At 42.4% G+C, this 18,505-nt stretch overlaps 1 protein-coding gene across 1 annotated transcript; it reads right to left on the bottom strand.

The window, feature by feature from the left end:
* Positions 1 to 66: 66 nt before the first annotated feature.
* LOC135335211 (uncharacterized) lies at positions 67 to 18,479 on the bottom strand. Its single transcript, XM_064530630.1, has 24 exons — positions 18,191 to 18,479; positions 15,256 to 15,373; positions 14,681 to 14,849; positions 12,310 to 12,366; positions 12,084 to 12,147; positions 11,945 to 12,019; positions 11,366 to 11,629; positions 10,978 to 11,061; positions 10,664 to 10,873; positions 10,394 to 10,484; positions 10,015 to 10,214; positions 9,673 to 9,801; positions 7,880 to 9,448; positions 7,512 to 7,601; positions 6,786 to 6,875; positions 4,412 to 4,492; positions 3,568 to 3,686; positions 3,501 to 3,504; positions 2,509 to 3,008; positions 2,054 to 2,227; positions 1,847 to 1,943; positions 1,226 to 1,500; positions 833 to 1,043; positions 67 to 609 (listed from the first exon to the last, which is right to left on the bottom strand). Exons 1-24 carry the CDS (start codon positions 18,353 to 18,355, stop codon positions 514 to 516), a joined length of 4,932 nt encoding a protein of 1,643 aa, XP_064386700.1. The 5' UTR covers positions 18,356 to 18,479; the 3' UTR covers positions 67 to 513.
* Between the last annotated feature and the right edge of the window lie 26 nt (positions 18,480 to 18,505).

The raw sequence follows: 18,505 nt of genomic DNA, 5'->3' as shown, positions 1-18,505 counted from the left end.
AGGTATGTATGTAAACTAAGTAGTGAAGAATCGAAGTTCGTATCAGTATGCATGTGAACAATGACACAAATTAATACAAATGTTTAATTTATCTTCCACATAATAATCGGAGCAGCACAATTGTTATGCATATCACAACTAAGTGCACGTGGTTGGAGTTAATAAGTGATATATATATGTACGTCGGTACAAGTTGGTGACCAGCATGTGAGTGATTGTGGAATAGGAATTGACACAACAACAACAAAAGGAATATTATTATGAGATAAAAACAACTTCACACAGTCATATATATGGGATCTTCCCACCAACCAACAACAGTTTCAATAATGGCCGGTCTGAATTTGAGAAGCAGAGACCAAAGTATTAATGGAGTGGCAGAGATGCAAAATGTGTGACCAAGAAATGTACGATAAAAAATATCGTTGGGAAGCAGTAATACAGAGATCTTCTTGACTGAGTCTTCGTTTAGCTCTGTGACAGTCGTATCATAGTCTTGATATAGTCGAAATGTTAGACAGAATGACAAAGGGCCAGTTTGTTGAGATTCAGCGGCTCAGAAAAACTGAACTGAGAGGAGGACTTGAATCCACATGATTTGGGAGTAGCCTATAAGGGAAAATATGAATGATAAGACAGATTCCCAATACTGCTTTTACTTCCAAAGAACAAAGACTGTTCAACCAGTAAGCAACTATTGTATCAATCTGTACTGTACTTTAATACGTACTGTATCTGTATAAAGCTGAATGCTATCGATCTGTACTGTACTTTAATACATACTGTATCTGTATAAAGCTGAATGCTGGTACTAACCACATGGAATCCTTACATTGTGTTCCATAGTCCACAAAAGCTCCTTAAACGTCGGTCTGTCTTCGGCACGGCTTCTCCAGCATCTTCTCACAACTTGTTTGTACATGCCATTTGGGAGACTAGCCAAGGGGAGAACCCTGTCATCAGAGCCCACTAACGAGATGAGGGTGGATGCAGGGGTTCCACGGTATGGTTTCTCAGAGGAAAGCAATTCGTATATCAGCGTCCTGTATGTACAGAAAGTGAAGTAAAGTGGTTTTTAGTAATAACTCTGTACATGTTGTTTTTCACATGCTCGATACATTATCACACCATCAATAACACTTGTAAAGTAACAAGCTGTCTGTTACCAACGGAAAGACGTGTAGGCTAGGAATGTTGTAAACGTGCAAGCTACATTAAAACTTACCCAAACGAATAGACATTAGCTTCTGGCGTGAGGAGAGTGTCAGGTCTAGCCAATAGGGAGACAGTAGAGGAGGCTCGTCTCTCTTGTCTGCCACTGGGCACGGATACAGTTCTGATGGCCTCCGGGGGCAAGTAGACAAGGTCATCAGACTCGAAGTGACCAGATGAAGCCTCAAATTGGGAGAGCAACGAGATGCACACACGGTAGTGGTAGGTGATTGACTTGGAGGACAGCATCGGGTGAGAGATGCCTTTAGCATGAAGATACTCAATTCCCTGCAGAAGTAAGTTTGTATGATAAACTCAAACACAGTTTGTTATCATGGAAGGTAAGAATCACAAGCAGCCAATTTTCCAAGAACTGTGTATCTAAACAGTTTGTGTTCCTGTTTCCTTAACCAAACACGAAACTAACTGTAGGCAGCTGGCTTATATTAAAGAGGATGTGAAACTCGAGAAGGTAAAGCTATTCTAAACATCTGAAGCTTCCCCTCTAGTTCTTGGAAAACTCGAAAGGAACCCAAGCTTATTGTTTTTAACCATTCCCTGAGTCATGTTTTAGCAATGCAGAACAAGAGGGGGGTTGCCACAGACTGGAACCATAATTCTTATCAGTGCTTACCTGTGCAATCTGGGTTGCAATCTTGTTCAGGGAAGGACAACTGAACTGTTTGCTCTGCTTGTGTATCAGGTGGTGGAGGGAGTATCCTTTCATCTGACTGTGCAATAAAGAGCTCGTGATGAATCACAGTCACGCGCACAAAATACATCATAGGATATAAAGGTGTTTACAATAATAGTGTGTGAAGACATGAGAGTGAGCACTTACTCCATAACTATGCTGACGTAGTCCGTGTGTTGGTTGCGAGAAACTCCCAGGAAGAGTTGAATGTTTTCGTGACGGATATTGGTGAGTGTATTGACATCAGCAATCACTCCAGCTCTTAGCTCTGAGTCACTGGACCTCCGTGCATGCACCTCAACGTCGCCATGCCAGTAGCCACTGAGGGGTGGAATAGAAAAGAGGTGCGTCAAACTTAGTTAAGATAACAAAAACAAGGCTCGATCTGGCACAAGTAATAATGGCATGCATGTGCACGTACTCCTAAAAGTGGCAAGCTCGTGGTTAAACTTAGATACCACATTACCAAGTAAACACAGCACAAGAATGCGTAAAGCAAGAGTTTATTACTAAAGAGTATGGCTCAGCTGAAGCACATGAATACGTTTAACCTGATAGCTAGCTTGGTGAAGCACAACACAACACAATTTAAATATCCTCACCTGTATACAGTCTCACAGGAGGAAGAGGTCAGTACTTTCCTGAGAGCAATTTGGTTGCCATCAATCCACCAGTCGTCATCATCCACCATGTTCTCAATGTCTTCCTCTTCCGACTCATTTTCTGAGTAAAATACATCATTGTCAGCTTCATCCTCGCCTAGTCCAGAATCATTGCTGAGAATGGAGGAATTGGAGGTAGTGCTATAAACTGGAGAGTTGCAGCACGCTTCATAGAGGAGGCAAGTAGTCATTCCACTACAGCTCATGCAGGGAAGTGTTGCAGCCTTCTGTTTCTTGAAGAGAGAGTGAGAATGCAGCGGGCAAGGCTGGGGTAGTTTGTCTTGCTCTGAGAAACTCTGGTCACACGGTGAATGTGACTGTACCGCTTCAGCAGCTGGTGCACAGCTAGGAATTGCCTCCATCTTGGGTTGTCTTGCGAACCTTCTCTTTATCTTCTTGACAAACCGTCTGATTGGCTTTGTGGAGTTAACTCGCTTCATCTAGGACAGCTAGCTAAGAATAAACTTGTGACTCGGCACACACAGCTAAAACTTATTTTTTGCAGAAAACACTGCTTGTTGCACTTTTATAATCACAGCCCAGCCGGAAATAGATTTGTGACTGAGGGACTGTCCCTAATTTTATTGTCTCGCATGCTGCTAGCCTCGACCCCAGGCCGCACTTCCCACTTCACTTAGGGAAGGCCGGTGAAGGAAGCTAGCAGCATGCATGGCTATTTAAAACTTTTTTTCAGTATTACTTTAATTGTACAGTGCTGTTATTGCCATGCAGGCTGGACGTAGTTGTACTAGATCTAATGTATATGAGAATCGATCAATAATGCAAGCTTATGGACATAAACGAAATTGAACAATAATTCACACATAATTATTAAATATAACGGGGGAAATAGGTTAGAAAAAACTGTTCAAAGGCTAATTTTACGACAAATAAATAAAACAAGCCATTAAATGAGCAAACAAAATTAATACTGTGCTGTAAAATTATACTGATATGAGAACATGAAATGAAAAATTAAGGGCTGACCTCTCTCTGAACTAGAGTAGAGTTTGGGAAGGTTCTTTGCTGAGCAAAAGTGTAACAGTTTGTTCATCTTGATAAGTTAGCAGCGATAAGACATCTTCGCATGCCATGGAGGACACAGCGTGACCATTAACCTATGAGAATTAAGCAGAGACATACATATAAATTGAAGTGTTGTTACCTCACAAGTGTATGAGTGAATTAATGTTCATAGAAACTGAATCCACCTAGCTAAAGCACAGTGCACCCCAGGTTCCCCAAAGAGGAGAATGAATGTAGGTCTAGCTCCATTACCCATCAAGACAAAATAAGTCTAAAAAAAGTGAAATTGCAAAGCTTAATTGACCATGACAACCACATCTCGCATAAACAAAGATACCCTACTGTAAAGCAAAGGGATGGTGGATTGTTATAAGCCTTTCAAGCACCACTAGGCATCTGTATACACACAGTTCACTTTCATTTGTGGAATTGCAGTTTACACCACAAGCAACTGTCAAGTGACATCGTGACTAGTCAGTGTGTATACATATTTGATGTGGCAGGATGTAAGGGGATAACCAGGAATGACAGGTTCCACATAATTGAAACAGATGCATGTGAAGATTGGGGATTAGGAAGCACTGATGTTTGGGAAAAGAAACTATAAGTTACCAGATCTCTCACAGTATCCACCACATACCATATACACTTGAATTTAGCCCTGAATTCAACATGCAACCATGCTTTTTTACATACTGGAGTTTATTTTACTCATGTACATGTAGGCACTAAAAAAGCTGTCACATTAACCACAATTTGAGCAAGTAACTTTGGTATAAAGACAAAATAGTAACTAACAGTGTGATATAATACATACCTCTAACAGTCGGTCCCCCACATCAATGACTCCGACTTGGTGAGCTGGTAACCCCTCAGTCACCTTGTACACATGGAACCCCTGCAGTGAGCACAATGAGACAGTGTGATAGTCATGCATGATAATATTCACTGTTTCAACGGGATGAATGGATGGCATGATTTTATGACTATTTTTGGGAGCAATTATAGCACGGACCATTCATATACAATACCGATTGTTACGGAGTACACTAGAGATACGAACACATGGCCCTGCTATACTCACCCGGCCCGTATGCACAATTATGCACATCCACATGTGATGGCTGAGATTGCAACTTACAACGCTGATTGCGATGATAGTCATATTTTACCAAATTCAGTGACACAATAATTAACACAACACCTGTTCGATCTTATACAAAGCAACTCCCGCGTACTCTTTGTAACCACAACATGTGATGCTACATGGTACTTATCAGCTGGCAGTTTGTGTGCTAAAAGACGAAATCTGATACCCACCATGCTTTACCACTCAACAGAGTGAACAAGAGAGCCTTTGTGTGATTAGATTGTTCAGCTGAGAGAACAAAACACTCAAAAACATCAAAGGACGAGATTTGTCTAGTTGAGATCTTAACTGTGACAAATCCCTTATTGAACAGTGGGCCTATATGTCTGTATACAGCCATTATATGTATTCAAAGGGCTAACACAAGACTTTACAGTATTCTCTGTAACTAAACAACACTGTCTGAGAATCAAATTAGTGTGATGGTGAAAAGTGTTAACAAGGGAAGAACAGTGATTCTATTAGCCAACACAGTCCATTTAACACTTTAGTAAAAGTAGATCACTGCTGCCAGCTGAACTGTCACAGACCTCCAGCTGGGGAGACACTAAGCCCTACATTACTCAAACTGTCACTACCAGGAGGAAGTGAACACACACCTGTCATCTGTGACAGGAAAGGATCAGAGACAACTTTTTATTATACTTCCCAGAATTTAAGAATTATGGAAGCTTAATAAATAGCCCTAATAGCCCTAAGGTTAATGCTCCATGTCACCTATAGGTATGCCTTTGTACACCAGCTAGTACACAACAATGATTTGAATTTCAACAAAATTAATCCTTATCACAGGACAGGCTTGATCATTTGATTGAAAGGACGTACTTCATGTGCTATTGTCCTGTTTAGTCTAATGGGGTCATGTTACAAGTACCATGCAACGTAACCCCATGACTACCAGACCATCCTAATTATAGAATTGTAGCTACACATGTTTTTTCTCCATTTAAGGTATCCGATTGTAGGCTACAGTGTACTCAGCCAAGTACAACATCTACATGCTGTAGGAATAAACACGATGCACTTGCTTGTATAGGAATACCTAAATACTCAGTACTCGAGTCTGTCTGCCATGGTTTTAGTTTCCACTAATTGGCCTTGCTTGTTTGGTTTCCTTTCCAAGTGGGAAGTATGAGAAAGAAGGCAACTATACAGTGCACCATTACATGTGGATATCTCCTCTGGTCACACTTCAAAGCATTCCTTGCAGTCCTACTTACAGCTAAGTGGACCATGTGCTATGTAGTTTACAAGCACTTGTGCAGTATTATAGTTGACCACAACATGTGTAAACATCATAGTGTTATCACTAAGTGTGTGTGGGGGGCTATACTCCCTTGGCTGAAAGGGGTGGGTCTAGCACAGCTCAGTGACCAGCTTGGCTGTCCCACACATCCTATCACACAGATGTGGATTAGAGCATACACAGGTGTGGATACACTGCCCACAGTCCAGTCACAAGCTAGCTTTGGACATAGACAAGCTGACTGCAGATTGAATGTTGATATAACATTCAGGATGTCTAGGGACATATTGAAAGAGATCTCTAGGTGTTGTTTAGGGACATTTTATTGTTATTTAGTTCTGATTCCTTGTCATGTTCGTCCCTATATGGAAATTAAGTGATAAAAAAATAACTAGGCCAACAACTACAGTCATTATAGCAACCATTTCCTAGGACATTGGTATATACGTTTGGAATGGGAATCATTGTCGAGTTACAACATCTAGCACAGCTACATGTAGTCAGAACCTTGGAATCTGCTTGCATAGGGAATGGTAATGGGATTACAGTAACACTACAAGCCCCTTCAACAGAAAACACCACATTTCTCAGAGGTATACATGTACATGTATCCTATGACAATCAGTACAAATGCTCTACCAATCCTACACGTATTGGTTGAAATAATGGACTTTTTCTTAGAAAAATGCCAACATTTTATGTACTCCACAATGGGTGATCTACGAAAAACTACTATATCGTATCTGTCAAGACATTGTGTGTTTGTGTGTGTGTGAGAGAGAGAGAGAGACTCACCTGATCTCCGGGTTTTATGGCGTTCTCTCCTCCCACACCTCCCGTGATGCCCAGGCCAAGAGTGGGATTCTTCTCAAGCTCAACATAGTACTGTGACACAAAAACAAGGGGAATACAGTCAATAGTGCAAAGGTCGACAAAGCATACAAGGCTGAAAATGTGTTGTTGTGTGCAAAGGCCGACAAAGCTCACATAACTTAGCTGGAGTTAACAAGGCTGGTACACGAGTTAAAAAAACTCTTAGTTATTGTGCAGGCATGGGAAAAGATACTTAATCTAACTATATACATTGTGTCATGTCATGTATTGCACAGCCCACACTCTACACTGTTCTAATCAATTGTGCAATGATAATTTATTAATGGAAAGACAGGTATCAATGAAGAGACAGCTTTACTGAGTGCTTTACTATTGGCTATAATTACACAAACAGTCATAATTTTGGTCAGAGCTAAAGATACTTTTGCATTCTATATCATATTACCCTAGTAGAGCAATGCAATTTAATACACTACCTCCACACAGGCGACACTGTGTTCCTCTGTCCATAACTAGATCAAAGGCCATCTCATATCTCACCAGGTTGCCAAGGCTTAGCATTCATATATCTCACCAGGTTGCCAGGGCTTAGCATTCATATATCTCACCAGGTTGCCAGGGCTTAGCATTCATATTTTTCACCAGGTTGCCAGGGCTTAGTTTAGGATTGATACATGTATATCTCACCTGGTTGCCATTGCCAGGGCTTAGCATTGGACTTCTGTTGCTTCTGTTCATACTGTCAAATCCACTGTCATTGCCACTCACATAGTTACTCTGTATAGGTGTGGGAAACAATAATGCACTTGATCATGAGCTAACATCAAAACTAGATGGAATTAACACATCAATAAGACACGTAAAGAGGATATAATTAATTGCTACAATAACTCATTACTAAGTCATTAGTCATGAATGAAGTGGGAAATATGCCTCTTGTGTACAAAGGTATTTAAGACAGATTCCAGGGCACAAAAACACGCAACTTTATGCAGGGCATTACAATTATTGTAACAATAGCATTTCCGAGTTTAGTTGCCATATTATTAACATACCCTTGTTGCAAGTGTAGGTGTGGCCACAGGTGTACTCTGCCTGCTATCATCACTCGCATAGTTGGGGTAACTCCTTAAACGCTCAGAATTGTGTCTTGGATGATTGTGCTGATATAGTTCGTTCTCAACTATCTTAGAGTGTATGTCAGAGTAGAATCGGCCTCTACCAGTCTTGTGCATATTGTGTGTTCTTGGGTCGTGAGTTTGATGATGTATCTTTGACTGATTGTGACTTGACGAGCTCCTACCCTCGACAACTCGGTGACCCGGATATGCACTATGAAACACGGAGTCGTTGCTCTTTGTGCTTGTCTTTCGAGAATGGGTGTGGCTTGGTGACCTCGAGTCAGGTTGTGAGTGTGAGTTTGTGGAGTTGGGAACAGCATGTGCCATGTGCTCAGGCTGCGAGTGGTTTCGGACATGATGAGGTCTCTTCTCCGAACGACTTCTTCCAGAAGAGGCACGGCTTGAAGGTCGGCTTGATTGCGGAATCGGTGGCCTTGTTGAGTGGTGCGATTCTTGTGAGTGGTGTGAGGAGGGTGGGGTGCGTCTCACATGACCTCTAACTCCCACATGCGCTGTGACATCAAATGAGTGAGACGGCTTGTGACTAGGTGGGTAGGCTTGCTGGTACTCCCCGTATGTAAACGTGTTCGACTTTTCCTTGGCTGATAACATTACCACGGCATCAAGGGACCCCCTCCTTTGCTCGGCCAGTGTGGAGGACCTCCCGCTCTGGGGGTGTGGCTGCTTGAATACCAGTCGTTCGTAATCGTCCGATGTACTATCATCGTGTTGTGACATTTGACTCCCTGAGTGATGTGAATCTCTAGACTCGGAAGAAGTTCGAATGTGATGTGGGTTCATATGCCCTGAGGGTACAGTCACTTGAGGGCCTAAGATGGGGCGATTATCACGACTTCGACGGCGAGATTTAGGGGAAGCATTTGGAGATATATTGTACCACGGGTTCTGCTGGTTTTCAGGTTCGGTATCGGCATCAAAACCCGATTCCATGCTGGAACGGGTTTCAGGATGAGATAGATTACTCACTTGACTAATTGGGAAATACTGTTGTTGAAGCGGTGGGGGAGTCTGAAGTTCCAATTCTATTTCCGCAGATCCCATTACCTGATTCACCTTTCCGAGACTGATGTTATGATCGGGGAACCTACTCCTGTGGGCATTATTATTCCCGTTTGAATTTGGTGAGCCATGCGGTACAAATTGAACCTCTTGTCGAATAACTTGAGCATCTCGTAGATGGGGCTGCTGATAGGCGACTCCTCCGTTCTGTGATGGGTGGAGCTTAGGTGATAAACTCACTGGAGAAGGCACTCTTGCGCTGGATGCAAAACCGGAGGGTGGAGGTATAGGCTGGACAGAGCTGTGTGGTGAGTATGCAGAGGATAGGGGTGAGCCTGTCCCGGAAGATGGGATGAGACCATTGGCCGAGGGGGAGTAGCGACCGGGGCTTATTGGAGAATGGGAGGGGGACTTGTGTGTATGGGCAGGTGGCGGGGAGATGGGTGGACTGTCGTGTATGTACCCACCAACAGGTTTCAAGTGCTGTGTGTGTGTGTGTGTGTGCAGAAGTAATTGTGAGTATTGGTAGTTAGCTGTATCTCAAATTTACAAAATAGGTAAAGATCACCTAACTAATATATAAAAATTGAGCTTTGAAGTAATGCTTTGATTTATTCACTCTTTACCAACTGAATTAGTACGATCTGGTAAAGGGTTGTAACGTAAAACCAACTTCCTAGTGTTACAGTGGATGCTTTAAAACTCACCTCATCAAGTGGGTCTGAGAAAGCTCTCATTAAGCTGTATCTATTCTTGACGAGTCTGCGAGATGTGTGCCTGAGGGTCACATCCTCGGGCTGGGGGGAGTGGTCTCCACTGGGGGGGACCAACAGGCTCTGGGGGTGGGCGGTAGAGACATTGAAACAACCATAGTGTATCGACTACATCTACACATGCATTCATTGGGAGTGACATAAATGAAGGGATCGCTGCATGGTATTATTTTGAGAGTGATCAACTCAACTCGAGTGAGCTTCCAAACTCAAACTAGGCTCGTACATAATGTTATAATTCCTCAACGTACGCACACAAACACATAACACACACACCTCTGCTTCAGGATGAATGTCCCTGGCCGCCCTCCACTGCATGGCCCTGTTGTGTAGTTCCTTGGGGAAAGGGGTGGGGTCTCGACTCAACTTGCTCCGCTTGTCCAATACTTGGATGTCAAAATTAACTTGACTACCTTTTCGATTCGTTGATTTCATGACAGGATCTTCGTCAGCCGCTACATCCAGGGGGGAGGTGGCTGTGTGTGGGGTGTGTGGTGTAAGGGGTGGAGTGTTGGTTGTGTGTGCGTGTGTGGACCCAAGGACATACATGTAATTATATAGTTATTATGATTATGCAACAGCTTGAACTTGAGTTCTAGAGATAAAGTATGATTTATACGTATAGTGCATGGCAGATTGTGTTTAGTCGACTGACCTTCCTCGAATGGAGACTCTCTTCCTTGCTGGGGGAAGAGGAAACAAGTCAGCCACTTTTCTCCTCCGTCTCTTCTGTCTCCCTTCTCCACCTGATCAAAAAATCATTCAAGTTTTCGTAATAGTCATATATTAATTAAGCTAGCAGGCAGTAAGTTGTGATTGACAGAACTACAGTGCATGTCCATGTCCATGTATACCCTGACAGAGGATATAAGAATATTAATGAGCTATGGATGCCATTTACATGTACCTAACCACACCCACCCACCTGCAGCTCGACGATGGGCCTGCTCTGATTTTCGGATACCCAGATGGCAGACAAGTGCTTGAGACCGATGAGAGTGTAGGGCAGGTGGGAGAGACGATTGCCCACCACGTTTAGAATCCTCAGCTGCGTCAGAAAACCACACTCAGGTGGAACATCACACAACTGGTTATCTCGGACTGAAAAGTACTTGAGCAGAGTACAGTTTCCAATCTGTACAGGGGTGGGGGGATACATTAATTACCATAGCAATATAGGAGCAAAATTAACTGGAAACACTGTGAGAAGGAAACAGGATCTCAATTGTTGGTGTGTACCTTAGGCGGTAGAGATGAGAGGAGATTTTCATCGATGTTCAGTGTCACCAGGCTGGTCATTCCACCGACAGAGTTGGGAAGCTCCTGCAGAATGGCAATATCACTATAGCTAAAGCCCAGTTACATGTATGTGGGGTGTTTAAGAATGCTAAAAGTAGTAGAAAGTAGTCAAGACTCAATGCGTACGTACGTACGTATACAGACCTTAATTGTTACAAATTTCATTATTAGTTTATAAGTGTGAGTTTTATTCTATGCAAAAAAAGATACATGGCTACGTGACAAGGATTGGGTAATTGATCACTTGTACTCGTGAAAGCTAACCCACCCAACTAGTTAATGAGTATTTAATTTGTTGACAAGAGAGTTACGTACATGTATGACTTACGGTAATGTGGTTGTGGGATAGATCCAGCTCCACAAGGCTGGTTAGTCCATACACTGTGTCTGGTAGGCCCCCAAGTCTGTTTGAGCTGAGATTGGCTATCCGCAGGTTACTCAACATTCCAAAGGCGTCCGGCAACATGGAGATAAGGTTCTCGTTGGCGTAAAGGTCAGTTAGTTTGACCCAGCCCCCCACTGTGTTGGGGAGCACCATGATGTGGTTCTCAGACATCTCTAGGAAGCGGAGGTTGTGGAGGTTGCCCAGCTCCTGCGTGTGTGTGTGTGTGTGTGTGTGTGTGTGTGTGTGTGTGTGTGTGTGTGTGTGTGTGTAAGGGGTGTCATTGGGTAATAGTGTTGTGTTAGTGGATCAATAGAGACCGTAATAAATGCATACTTGTGCTTGCGGTAGCTATAGCTATATTGTACGTAGCTGCTGTGTATGTGTGTGTGTGTGTGTGTGTGGAGGGGAGGCAGTGGAGAATGTGTATAGAAAACAAGTGATTGTGTGAAGAGTACTATAATACTAGTTGATGAATGTTCCATGCATTCTGCTGCTCAGCCAGCCAGGGCAACTGGTGCTCACCTCTGGAATAGAGTTGATGGTGTTGGAGTCCAGCCACAGTTCACACAGACTCTCCAGACTCCCTACGACAGTGGGCTGTATGGAAGATTACAACACTGAGAGCTGACACACACACATGACTAGTGCATGTGCAACTCACCATGGTGACAAATTCGTTGTTGCCAATATCGAGTTTCTCCAGGAGAGTGAGGTGACTCATTGACCTAAGAAGGAGAGGGAAGTCACATAAAATACTATTAAAAGCTGCATGAGCACAACTGGCATCAGTATATACATGTAGCTAAGTGCACACCACCAACCAAAGTTGTTGTCAATGGCTATTGGATGTACAGGTGGAAACCATCCTCGTTTCTACTAATACTTACCCTGGTAGTGTCTGCAGCATGTTCTCCCTGATCTCCAGTATTTCCAGTTTAGAGAGCCTGAGAGAGAGAGAGAGAGAGAGAGAGAGAGAGAGAGAGAGAGAGAGAGAGAGAGAGAGAGAGAGAGAGAGAGAGAGAGAGAGAGAGAGAGAGAGAGAGAGAGAGAGAGAGAGAGAGAGAGAGAGAGAGAGAGAGAGAGAGAGAGAGAGAGAAGAGAGAGAGAGAGAGAGAGAGAGAGAGAGAGAGAGAGAGAGAGAGAGAGAGAGAGAGAGAGAGAGAGAGAGAGAGAGAGAGAGAGAGAGAGAGAGAGAGAGAGAGAGAGAGAGAGAGAGAGAGAGAGAGAGATAGATAGTTTTAGGTACCGTTAAGTATTTTAATTAAGACAATAGCTATAAAACTACTCAACATTTTTTTAACTGCGCTACGTACAAAAAGTACCCACCATCCCTCGTTTTCCCTGCCATGACTATCAACAAAACATCTGTTTGAAGTTTTTGCTTCAGTCTAAACACCATGGCAATGAAACCTGATACACCCCCAGGCCACATGCAGGCATTGTATAATAGACCATAGTTACAACCACAGGCAAGTGTCTCCAATGAATATCATTGGACAGTACAACACGTAGACAAAAGCTATGAATAGGTTATCAGGTAGAGCAGTTGAAATCAATCCTAGACTTAACTGTGAATGCGTTAAACCTGGATTGTTAATTACTGAGGCGCACCATGATGCGTATCCTACCTCCTCTGGTTTCGAATAATCAATCCTAGACTTAACTGTGAATACAATGAGAAGGATTGGTGCAGAGCAGTAAACTAAGTGGTGCATACACTTGTCAAACTTGACATAAATGTACGCTAATAAACCGAAGTTAATCAACTACACACGTACAGACAACATTATAATAATTTATGGTGCATTACCGTATGAGATTACATTGTGTGTGGTATGGTAGGTGCTACGTGCATGCTCACAGTCTAGTTATTCTCATATCATTACTTTATAAATACCACTAGCTCTAACTTCACAGGATCATTAATCACCAATAATTCTTATTAGGCAACAAGGCACCATAGAGCAATAGTCATCACACAAAGAAACTTAAAGATCAGAGGGAGAGGGTGACATGGAGGTATTCCATGTGAGGATGGGCGGGTGACGGAATCAATTACAGCTTCAAAGATTGGCAGCTGTTTCGCTGCCTATATACCGAACATACATGTACGAGAGGAATGTGTCAAAAAATGACATATAGATAATGCCTTTTCAAGATCCGTACAATGGCAGTAGTAAAGTATGTAGAAAAGTACTCATTGATTATTGTTAAAAGATACCTTGACACTACATGTAGTATATACAGTGCAGCACTTGTGTAAGCTTTTATAAGTTCAAAGACAAAACACATTAGGCCCCCTCATAGCTGATGAAGATAAGGAGACCAATTACATGTAAGCCTGGCTGGGGATCTGTGTGATGGCAGGAGTGTTGGCTACCACTACTAGTATTCATGATGAATTGTCTCCATTTTGGTGTGGAGGCTCTGGGAAAAGTTTTTAATATGCGCCTCAGGGCACATAGGTCACCATGGGAGCAATCAAGGACAATGTTGTGACCTAGCTAACCAGACATCCTAATGGGACACACGTACCACATGCAGGGCCAATGGCACAATACATGTGCTAAAACTAATGTTGTCACAGGAAGCTGGCTAATTGCCTATAAGGATAACAACATCAATGCAGGCAACATTCGTAGAACATGCACTCAATTGCCTATAAGGACAACAGAATCAATGCAGGCAACATTCATAGAACATGCACTCTCAATTAAATTAATTTCATATACAATAATTATGATCCACATAAGAACAGTCTTAGAGTCAATACAAATCGCACTCTTTGTAAGGCAACACTAGAACAATAGGCACTTCCTAATTAGACACCCACTATATACATGATAGAGATTCCTCTATAAGCCCCTGCCAACCAGCCCCTCTCTACCACAGAGTGCCATCCTCGGGTCAGGTTTGGTATGGTAACTATCTTAGTTGGCACAACAGAATTCAAAGAGTGCGTACAGATGCCTTACAATGATGGCAGTGGCTGTGTATGCGTCAGTGATGTGTACTAGCTAAAGGAGGAAGTGAGAGGCAGAGAGGCAGTTAGCCATTAAGATGGGAGTTCAGTCAACACAGTAATAAAAGCTTCCATTGCTACACTCAAACAAACAGCTAGCCTGCTTATTATTCCACATAAATTATATATACAATGCAACTCCATTAGAATCAAAACTGGATTACATGCATTTCTATGCCAACCACCCGGCCATGACAACCATGTAGGCCCTTGTACATAATCACCTCAACACTTACTTTCCAATGTTTGGGGGGAGCTCTTCTAATTGAGTGTCGTTGAGTATGAGTTTCCTGAGCTGCCGCAGTTCGGTCACGCTTTCACATAGGGAGCCCAAGGGATTAATACTCAGGTCCAGCGAAATCAGCTGTTGACAATGGCGAATGGCATCAGGTATGCTCGCCAGAGCTGCGTGTGTGGAGGGTGTGGAGGGAGGAGAGGATAGTGAGGAGGAAACATTGCACCGTGATGGCAATGGAATAATTAGCTAGCTATATAATTATAGGCTTGCATTGGAGGATGTTTTGAACTGGGGCTTACGGTGCTTCCATGATTTGATTCTCCAGACGTAACTAAATGTGTGTAGCTACAAGCCATAAACTACTGCAATTTAGGCTCAAAGTGTATTCAACAATATCCTCGTAAACACTTTTATGAAGTGTGAAACCTTCAATACTGATGCAGACGTTTACAAAACACTCTTAGAGTTGTATATCAACTCTTGGTTATATCAAGTCACATGTACCAGTAAAAGCTGGTAACATCTACAATTACGGCTCACACCCTTCACCCTTTACAGACCACACCCACTCACAGTTCTTGCTGATGACGAGGGAGGTGAGGTTGGGAAGTTTTGAGATAGCCGGGGGAATAAAGAGGATGTCATTCTCACTGATGTCCAGCTCCTCTAGGCCCTCGATCATAAAGATGGTCTAAGAGTGTGTGTGTGCGTGTGGGGGGGGGGGGATCTTAGTGAATGTCTATACAGTATGTTCTGTTGTACGTACACATGTACATTATACCTAATGGTTAGAAAATAATAGCTTGTACGATCAAGCTATTATTCAGCAAACCTGGCTACCCATGCAAAGTCTGGCACAACCCAGTACCATTTGATACATGTATGTTTGTACTGTAGGTGTAATCTTTGTTAAGGAATGTCTACAGCTTCAGTCTACATGCCCACTACAGAGGGGAGCAATATTGACTCTATTTCCCTGGCTAGGATATAACACTTGAGCCTGACTAGACAGTGATGGCTGCCCCAGCATATCTAGAATTCCTAAACACAATATTCATAGCTGTCTGTGGCAAAGTGGCTACAAATAATCATATTCACGATTTCCAAACATGGGGTGCATCTGGTGCATTGTGTAGGGTAGATGGCACATGTTAAGTGTATCCAAGGGAAGAATGCGTATATATATAATACAATTGCGCATGCAATATAGAGCTCGCGGCTCCCTTGCGAGTTTGCTATAGCGTGTAGAGGGGATAATTTACTCCGTCTGTGGCTCCTATAGGACCTCTCACTCTTCTATCAGCCTGCATGGACACAGAATGGCCTATACGCGCGCATGCATGGTTTGTTGCGCGCAGTCATGAGAGTCTACAATGTAAATACAGTAACTCTCCAAGAGAAGTGCTAATCAACCTAATCGTCTGCGTATAGGCACAGTGACTAAAAAATTTATAAATCTGCATGCATGGCTAGACTACAAAAATGCTCTGATCCACTTCAAACCATGCAAATTGATCAACTCAGCAGATAGTGAAACTTAGTGGGGACTGATAACAATCACAAAAAGTGGCCCGTCCGTAGAACGGCCCCTAATAACTAGTGTAAGTCTATAGCTAACATTCTCATATTCTTGCTCCAACTCAAAAACCAATTATTATATACATGTACATGCAAAGCTTATTAATCAATCAAGCTGCCCCAGGACATATAAAGCATACCAGAGTATAAAGGGGATTTTCAAGAGACAAAAGGCTGCTAGCAGGACTACTAATTTAAAACGAATGTAGTGCCTAAGGTTAAAAAGAGTTATGAATCCTGGATGACAGGTTGAGAGTGTAAAGCTGGTAATGACAATCATTGTCTCTTGTAGGCATAATAATGGCTAGCCAGGCAGAATGATCACATGTACAGTGGTCATCTGATGTCACGAGCAACAAACAAGCAAGCCCCCAGGGGCATAGCTGTTGACATGGTGACAAACAATAACGTTATTTGTTAACATTTAAGACAAGCCCACATCAGAATTAGTTTTTCCCATCCATAACTCCTCACTTTTGGATACTTGAATATAACCCACAGTCGACCATAAGTATTAGCACATTAACAATTTGGACCATTCCTAGTTACTGGGTCATTGACGGCAGTTAGCAATGATTAACACTTAATGCGTACAGTCACACCTTGTCCCAGCATAACTGTGAGCCCTAAAACAGACACAATCGTGAACAGTGTCCACATCAATTATTTTATTAATGACGTCAATGGTTGTACTCAAGTGTCGGACAAGCACTGAGCACCTGAGAAAGCTAGTTTTGAGAGGTTGCCATATTGGCAGCTATGGCATGCACAGATTTAACAATCGATAAACCACGGTGATAGCCCGACAGACAGTACATGCAGACACACAATAACAATATGGAACAATAATTTATACTGGAGTAAAAACCACTAGACTCTATTCTTTGCAGCGGTGACACTATATAAACACCTCAATGTGGTGGGTAACTCCACTATATTGGGAAATAACTGGGAATGCCAGATTTTTTAAAGAATTGGCGTCAACAATTCATCATTGGAAATTGGCAGTGCATTCGATACCATGGCAGAGTGCATTCCAAGCTCACAAACATAAAACCATAAACAAACAGTTATCCGAAGGAGATAATTACGCTGACCTATGGTTTCTAATTTGGTGAGGTAAAGCTCAGTTCACTTTGCTGTTGGCACACTTATCGCACGCTCACCAAACACACAGTTTAATTGTCACTAGTCACTATAAAAACATGCACAACCAGAAGGATGCGTAGCAACAAATCGAGTTTCTCCCAGTTGAAGATGAGTTTAAGAGAGAAAAAACGGCTAAAAGACAAATTAAGAAATAAGACTCTAGAACACCAGGAGAGCTTGCAGAAGGTCACTTAAAGATTTTGTAGAGAACAGACAAGAAAAAAGACAAGAAAAACGTTGACAACAAGCATGGGGATGCTTTGAGACCTACACTAGTTGAGTCAAGGGGAGGATAATAATACTATTGTACACCGTACAAAGAGGGGCATCAAGAAATGTCTCAATCAACCTTGTACAGTCATGAACATTTTATCTTTCCGATCTATCAGATATGCTAGCTAAATGAGGGAGGTTTAGAGACAACAGGTAATGCAATTATAGAAAGAGTTCACTCATTTGGACTGTCACAGTTGTATTACTACACGGTACACAGGCGACTCTGTTTTCGTTATGCTTAATATGACCGACACAGTTGGTTATACACCAGTAAATTGACACAAAGGTACAAGAATCGAACTACAGTGGTGCATTAATTGTGCAGAATTTGCAGAATGTAAATATCTATTAAATGTTAACACTTCGGTGATCAACACAAGTGCCAGTGCAGCTTATCTACAACCTTCATCTTCGAGCTTCATTAAAGTTGAATAACAACCATGCAACAGTTTGAGCTAAACCACAAACCATATGCAACTGTCAGCTAGACAGAACTTTGCCTCACCTTTGGTATATCTCTAATATGATTGTTGTTAATGGAGAGGGACTTGAGGGTCTGCCTGTGTCGGAACACTTCTTTGGGCAAGTCAAACAGGTTGAGCTTGGAGCAGTCCCAGAAATCAATCACAGTAGACTTCTTCAAGCCCAGTTTGCGTAAGAGCTTGCTCATGTCTTTGCCGTCCGGAGAATCCAGTTGATAGCTTGATAACACGAACAGTTTTGATCTCTCTATCCAGTTACTCTGTACTACTTTAAAACTTGCTGTAATACAAATATAGACCAAACAATGAGTAATTATTAGCTTCCGGAGATTTTAGCT

Source organism: Halichondria panicea, chromosome 4, assembly GCF_963675165.1.
Source record: "Halichondria panicea chromosome 4, odHalPani1.1, whole genome shotgun sequence".
Classification (NCBI taxonomy): Eukaryota; Metazoa; Porifera; class Demospongiae; order Suberitida; family Halichondriidae; genus Halichondria; species Halichondria panicea.
The sequence above is the reverse complement of the archived record's forward strand: the minus strand, read 5'-3'. Positions and strand labels throughout refer to the sequence as shown.